The 8,012-nt window shown below is 44.7% G+C and overlaps 1 protein-coding gene across 2 annotated transcripts; it reads left to right on the plus strand.

Annotated features, from left to right (window-relative positions):
* Window positions 1-1,641: 1,641 nt before the first annotated feature.
* lpar4 (lysophosphatidic acid receptor 4) lies at window positions 1,642-7,421 on the plus strand. Of its 2 annotated transcripts, none has more exons than XM_076739553.1 (3): window positions 1,642-1,948; window positions 5,440-6,228; window positions 6,351-7,421. In XM_076739553.1, exons 2-3 carry the CDS (start codon window positions 5,653-5,655, stop codon window positions 6,837-6,839), a joined length of 1,065 nt encoding a protein of 354 aa, XP_076595668.1. In that variant the 5' UTR covers window positions 1,642-1,948; window positions 5,440-5,652; the 3' UTR covers window positions 6,840-7,421. The 2 variants fall into 2 exon arrangements, with proteins under 2 accessions (XP_076595668.1, XP_076595669.1); XM_076739554.1 differs by having other exon boundaries at window positions 1,649-1,916; window positions 6,351-7,420.
* The last annotated feature ends 591 nt before the right edge of the window (window positions 7,422-8,012 follow it).

The following is an 8,012-nucleotide window of genomic DNA, read 5'->3' on the forward strand; positions in this document are numbered from 1 at the left end:
TCAGGCTGCCAGATGTAACCCTCAAAGACCACTTCCCCTCTGTCAAGTGCCTCTATCTCTGTTGTTCACACACACACACGCACGCACACACACACACACACACACACACACACACACACACACACACACAGACAGCCCCATGCCAGCCTGAACACAATGGGAACCTGTCCAACACCGCCCTGTCACCTGGCTAAAAATACCTCTTTTAGTGGCCCCAGACATGAAGATTGTATTGGAACAACAATGTGGCAGGACATTGACCAGCCAAAATAGCATTGTGCTGTTATTCTGAGGTATCAAACATCACAGTGTGTTTGGCTGGTGTGAATTTAGCAAAGACTCTGGAGATTCACCCCATTTTGAATTATAGTCCTGTTCTTAAATTGCTCTGCAGGAAGATTGTAGTTTGTTGGTCTCAGTACAGTCTCTCATTGTGGGACGTTCAGTTATTACACAAGCACTTAGATCTCACTTTAAACAATTCAATTTGTCCAGTAGGATTATGAAGAATTCAAGGCTGATACAAGTGTCTTAAAGGTATCTCATGTAAAATAGAAACTGCAGTACAATGTTTCTTTTACAGAACAGACAAACAAAATGAAATCTATTATGAACATATCATATAATGCTGACCTTATGTTTTAAGAAGCTATAAAGTCTAAAGCCAACAGTAAACCAATATATAGTAAACATAAAAGGATTCAAACTGCTTTATAGTTTATTAGACTTCATTACAAAATCTGAAATTGATATTTGAAGATGTGGGTCTTATATACATGTACATGTTTCCATATACATTTCTTTGATTGCTTCACACCCTTTCATTTAAAAAAAAAAAAAAGTGGTCATATCACAATGTAACGCTCTGCTACAAGTCTGCTATTTAATATTACTTCAATAAAAGGGCATATCCTCTTATTAACCTTATTGTATTATTACTGTTAGCCTACAGATGAATTCATGTGTAAGCAGAATTTTAATGTATCTGTTTGAAGTGGAGCTACCACTTTGTACACTGCTTTGTAAATCAATCTATAATAATATCCCATATTTCATTTGTTGATCATTTGATTCTTATTGCCTGCAACTGCAAACTAGTAACCAGTAACTAAAGCTGACAAACAAATGCAGTGGAGTGAAAAGTAGTGGAAGTAGAAATATAACAACAGATTGGAAATGTAGAAGTATACAAGAGGCCCACTTGAGATTTGTACTTTAACACTTGAATACAGTAACTTTCGTCCACTGGTCACTGACTCAGCAGAAAATCTGCTGACAGGTGAATATTATGTCACAGTGAGGTTCATGAAAGCAGCTAATAAAGTGATGTGCCATCCAGGTCATGGTTATCCAGGGACCGTTGAATCAAGGGCCTCTAGACTTGGTTGTACAAGCTTGAAACTTGTTGAAACTTTCAGCCAGGTCCAACATCTCTTGTCCTGTCCCTGTCCTCTGTCCTCCTTGGACAGTTGATAAAGTGTGTTTCTGGCCTTAAAACGCTGTGAGCTCTCCAGCTGATGACACCAGGCCTCCACAATCCTCTATTCACCCCCCTCCTCCTCCTCCTCGCTGCCCAGCCGAGGTGCTATTGTCCCGCTTCCTGTGTCCGCGCGAGCAGCTCTCCGCATCCCCGCGCGCTCATGCACGCGCGCGCTCAAACATCTCGGGGTGGATGTGACGCGGTCCCATTTCAAGCGGACGGACGAAGTGAGTCTGAGACTAACCGAAGAAGTTACACCCGCAGGACTGGTCGTCGCAAACTATCTTCAAAGCGGCTCCATTACTTCTTCGTGATATATAGGTGCAGTTTGAGCTGGAGACTCCAAGCAGGCTGAGCAGCACCGACAGAGAGACGATGGAGTTTTTCCTCTGACAGCTGCGCTGCTGCCGCACTGACAAACCTCAGTGACCAGGAGGTGAGCTGTCACCATCCATTCAGCAGCTGCCAGTAAGCTTTCTCTGCTTTGTCCTCACACAGTAACATGTTTGTGGTTGGCAATAACAAGTTTTGACTGAAGTTGGGGGAAACTTTTGAGTTGCTGCTCTCCGCTTGAGAGAACATGGACTGGTTTAGCCCCAGCATTTGTACTTTTGTACCGTTTGTATTGAGCTGACAGAATGCACCCATAGGCTGAACAGAGCTGAGATTTACTGTGTTTGAGGAGGCCTTGAACTGCTGTGGCCTAGAAATAACACCATTCACTACAGCCTAATGCACTTTGCCACACAAATGGTGTGTTCATTGAATAATTAAGTGTAGTTAGCACCTGCACAACCCCTGCAAAAACTGAACTCATCTTTATAGGAATTGAACATTATATGGGATATTACAGATTTCATGTTCATCACAAAGTTTAACTGATGTGTTTGGGGTCACAAAACAACACATTTCACCAGCAAATTAATGTATTTCACTATAACATCACTACAAACTGCAGTATGGCCTCGAGAATTATGTGTGGATTGAATCTCAGTCCTGCCAGCACTTTTTTCTGTCACAGTCTCAAAAATTGAGCATTTTTGTTTATAAAATTCAAGGCTGCGTGATTATTTCATGATTTTATCTATTTTGTTAGTTTTGTCTGTAAAATGTCAAAAAAGGAGAATAATGTTCATCACATTTTCCCAAGGCTTTTTTTTTTTGTTTGTTTGACCAACAGTCCATCAACAATCCAGTGAATTAAAATGACCTACATGAGTAATCAAGAAGTCAGTTAATCAACTGTTTCAGCCCATTATTACTGAACAGTGTGGAGCTCTTTAAATTAAAAGCATACTCTGTCTTAAATACCCCCGTCCGCTCTCCTAGCTGTAAGCAGTGAAGATGTCCACTGTAAGCCTGGCTGTCCTCCACCTTCAGCTCTCCCTGTCTTCTCCCTCCTTGCGTGTGAGAGAAAGGAACAGCTGGATGTGAGCTGAGCCTGAACTCGATCCGTTCAGACCAGCGGGTCCCAGAGGCCTGTTTCTGTCACTGCCACGGCTGACTGTGGGGGGAAACCCTTTAACTGTGCAGCTGTCCAGGACATGCACATGAAATCCACACACACACACCCACACACACATACTCAGGTTTGAAAACCCTCAGCAGGACTCCTAGAAATCCACAATATGCTTAAATGTGTCTCTGCTACAGGTCTGGAGTAAAGGTGGTTCTTGTTTATTTGAACATAAACTCTATAGTGACCAAATTCAGTGTTCTATAGAGTGGCCTCCCTGCAGAAACAACATCAGCTGAATATGAAGCCGGCACAGTCAGAGGTCCTGGGACAGAGCCACAGTACACAGAATCCCACAGTGTGTGTGTGTGTCAGAGGACTGGCACATTGAAGTATTTGCCTGCTTGTGTATGCACGTGTGGAGACTTGTGCATATGTAAGTGTGTGTTTGGTGCAGGCGGGTACAGTGAGGGCATTGTGAAGGCCGATGGAGACTTTGTGGGAGGCGTGTGAAAACGCAGTAAAGATGTCACTCTGCAGCTGGCACAGGACAGGGCTGATGGACTGCATGCACTCACAGCATTGCCTTTGTGTCTGTGTGTCTGTGTGTGTGTGTGTGTGTGTGTGTGTGTGTGTGTGTGTGTGTGTGTGTGGTGAAAAGACATATATAGAGTGAATCTTATGCAGAGGCACTCAGGATTTTTACAGGCGATGCCAACGGTCGACTTCCTCACTGCTGCTTTAGCTTTGTTTCATAACACAAGATAAGGCCAGTGTAGCTTGTTAAACTGGGGGCTGGAGTGATTTAGAATTGCTCTCCCTTGAAGTTGGAGGACTTGGGAGGGACATTTTAGTAAAGACAGATAAAAGAATGGTCATAATCAATACAGCAGAGACCAAGATGTCCTGAATGTTTTAGTCCATAATACAGGTCAAGTTCCAAAAACTGTGGATCCCACATCCTCTTTCCCCAATAAACAGCCTTCTCTACACTTCAGTTTTTGGAATTTTTTTGAGATTGTGTAGCCTCCAGTCTCCAATCCCAAGGTGAGATAACTCTGATAACATCGCTAAGGTTGTTTCTTTAGAGAGCTCACAGCCACACGACACGTACAGCTGCTTCCACATGCTGTGTAGTACTCCTCATGACTAGCTGACTGAAATTGATGTGTTAAATTGGTGGGAAAATGACCTCTGCTTCTGTTTTGTTATTTAAAATTTTAGTCCAACACTGGGCCATTTGTTTGGCACGTGCATTTGTGGTTTAGAGTTTGTCTAGTATTTGTTTTCCAGGAAAAACCGCAGTGTACTGTGAGCTACAGTGTGTCAGTGTCATAGTTGTTGATGTTTACCTGCACAGAGGGTGCAATGAGGTGATGTGTGGTTTCTACACTGAAACGGAAGTTTGTTGTGCTGCTGAGCGCACCAGTTTGAATACCAAACAAAAAACAAACATCTGTTGCCCTCCGGAAATGGATTTCTGCGAACACTCTTTCTTCTTTCTCCTGGAGTCTGAATCCAAACACGTTTCTGTGAGCAGCAAGTCATTAAATTAGAAAAGTAGTGTACAGATGTGATTATGTGGATCATGAAAAACTGGCTCATCACACATAACATTTTCATGATGGGAGCAAAAACTCTTTGGCAAAACAAATGCAGAATGTGTAGAATATGAAGTGTGCTCATATAACACAGCATACTGTGAGATCACTCAGCACATTCCCAACGATCTCCTCCCCTGACGTCACACTATAGCACAAATATTGCAGTAAATGAAGTCAATGCATTGTCTTTCACAGTGTCACATCATTTTGATTGTTGGTGTTTGACAACAAAACTATTGTGCTGGTTGACCTCGCTGCTCTGCGGTGGTGGGAGCAGCTCTGAGCTGCTTTTGTACCGAGCCAAAATGTTGATGTATTTACTTCCTGCAGTTGCAGCTCAGCCTTGGATGCTTTCTGTACTCTACACTGGTTCATGAATGAATGTAGCTGAAGCGTGTTTTAGCTCCTCATGCTACTCTCACAGTCCTGAAGACAGCCTGAGTGCCTCATGTGAATAAAACTCTGTGCACATTTGAGACTGGCGTCGTACAGACTTTGCTTTACTGTGAAGACACATTGATTAACCTTAATCTTAAAGACTGGTGTACCTTTGTCAACTGGCTGTAATGGATGCAACCTGTGTTGATGTTGGTCCAAATCCAGAGAATAGCGTCAAATGGATGAATGAAATCTAATTTACCTGCAAAAAAAAAAAAAAAAAAAAATCTAACGGGGGTTTGCATGTTGGACACTCAAAATTGACGTTTGTGTGACATAGTGTGAATATCTCTCCATGCACTTAAACACATAAACAAAGTAACTACATTTGTGCTTGGTATATTGGCTAAAGGCGTGCAGGTATGCCACATGCTTCGTCTTACGCACAGAGTTGTTTGCTTCTTGGTCTGTAACTTTTATAGTGAGGAAGTGACCGCATGCTTTTCCTTTTCTCTCCACAGGATGACTGACCAGCCCTGCAGGCGTGTATCCTGACTGTCTCTGCCTCCATTTGTGTCTGAATGTCCACGATGACTAGGACGGGACTTGACTGGTGGATCGCCTGCTGAGACGTCCGATCCCCAGATATCCGCCGTGACTCCCCCCTTTCCTGAGGGCTTTGGTGTACCCGTGTTCTGTGGAGCCCCCCCCCCCTCCTTGTGTAAGCTGTCACCATGGCCAGCCTGGTGCTCAACGAGACTGGAATGGAGGACTGCGGCATTGACGACTCCTTCAAGTACAACTTGTACTCAGTGGTTTACAGTGTGGTCTTTGTCTTGGGCCTGATCACCAACTGTGCTGCCCTCTTTGTATTCTGCTTCCGGATGAAGATGCGCAATGAGACCACAATGTTTATGACTAATTTAGCGTTATCCGATTTAGTATTTGTTTTTACGCTGCCATTCAAGGTCTTCTACAATGTTAACCGCCATTGGCCATTTGGAGATGGCCTGTGTAAGGTATCAGGAACAGCCTTCATCACCAACATCTACGGCAGCATGCTCTTCCTCACCTGCATCAGCGTAGACCGCTTCCTGGCGATAGTCTACCCTTTCCGCTCCCGCTCCATCCGGACGCGCAGGAACGCGGCGCTGGTGTGTGCCGCCGTGTGGCTGACTATCGTGGGCGGAGGAATATCAGTGACCTTTTTCTCCACCATTAACAGCACAAACAGAGCCACCACATGCTTTGAGGGCTTCTCCAAGAGCACCTGGAGGACATACCTGTCCAAAATCACCATCTTCATCGAGGTGAGTGCAGAGAGTCAAACACAGTGCACCCTGTTTATACACATTTTTATGACGCTAACGAGGGACACGGTGATGATGCTCCATTATATGAACTTTAGTTATGTTTCTTCTTCATTTCCCAGATTGTGGGCTTCCTTCTCCCCCTCCTGGCCAACTTGGTATGTTCCTCACTTGTTCTGCGGACGCTGCGGCGTCCAGTGACTGTTGGTCATGGCTGTGACAGCAAGAGACGTGTCCTACGGATGATTTTGGTCCATCTGGGCATCTTCATCATTTGCTTTGTCCCATATAATTCTATCCTCTTTCTGTACGCCCTGGTGCGAACCCAGGCCCTGGCTAACTGTGCTGTGGAGCGCTTTGCCCGAACTCTTTATCCCATCACTCTGTGCCTGGCCAGCCTCAACTGCTGCCTGGACCCCGTGGTCTACTACTTCACTTCAGAGAGCTTTCAGAAAAGCTTGACCATGGGAGGTAAAGGGTCCAGCTCCCGGCCCGAGAGCATCCCTCGCAGCGACACAGAGACCCAGGACACAGCGAACAGTCTTCCCAGAGACACACACACTCTGGCTAGCAATGGAAAAGACTCAAAGATGTCTGAGAGTCAGTTCTGACTCTGCAGGAAGAAGGAAGGTAAAGAAGGACACGGTGGGTTCGACAGGAGCCCTGAATTTGAAAAATTAAGCAATCAGCTGTTTGGTCCTGGAAGTGACCAACGCATAACTCAGCAGATTAGTTCAGTCCTGAGGTAAGTCCTGAGGTATGGCCTGGGCTTTGCGGATTAATCCACCACTGGAGAGCAGAGGAATGTATCTGTGTGTGTTTATTATGAGACACTGCAGGGACCAGAGAGCCAGCCACACTGGGACTAATGTCCGGAGACTCCAACACATCATCACTCAGGCTTAACACACACAAACACTCACAAATGCACTGGATTGTGGTTAAGATGGAGATTTCCGTCCACATTGTTGAAATATGCTGTTTAGTACTTTTGTAACACACCGAGCCCTTAAATTTTATTGTTATAAGGTTCAAGCTTTCACAGTACATTATATCATTGTAGACATTAATGTTATGAAAGTCTTTAGTGTGGTGGGACCTATTGTTATTATAACACAGCAGCGCGCTGACATGCTGAGTCAAACGTGTCTCATGTTGAAGTTTGAGGCCATTAAATGTATGTTTTGAATTGCTGTCGTGGCTGCATTTATTATTTCTGTCCCCCGCCTCGTGCCTGTTGGTTCGGTCAAACATATTCTGAACTGGCCTTTGTCAGCATGACTGTAGGTTTGAACTCACGGAGGAGTTTTTCAACCCTCTCCTCGTTTTCATCAAGCAGCCAGAGCGATCTTGTTCTGGGAGCAGAGGGCAGTTCTGATCCAGTCGAGGACCTTGGCCTGTGTGCTGTGTCACAGGCCAAATGCTTATTACGACTAGAGCAATGGTCCATTGTTTGCTTCTGAATGAGGTCTCTCTGTCTTAATCTGGCCTTAGCCTGCAGATCTGCTCAAAGTCTCTTACACACAGCAATGTGCACACACTCCAAAGTACGAGTGAACACTGTTAACTAAATACCCCAAATCATCGCGTTACACTGCACAAACCGCAAAACAGCAGTGTCAGCAGATACAGGAGTTTTTGCTGAATTTGGGGGCCGTTTGGTGCGTCTCTTATCCAAAAGGCCTCGATTGTACCATCAGGACATGAATTTTTATCATGCATGACCCCAGTGGGACTTAAGGCCCAGTCAAACGGGCATTTCAATAGAGCTTTTATTCCATCTT

This window comes from Chaetodon auriga, chromosome 9, assembly GCF_051107435.1.
Source record: "Chaetodon auriga isolate fChaAug3 chromosome 9, fChaAug3.hap1, whole genome shotgun sequence".
NCBI classification, from domain to species: domain Eukaryota; kingdom Metazoa; phylum Chordata; class Actinopteri; order Chaetodontiformes; family Chaetodontidae; genus Chaetodon; species Chaetodon auriga.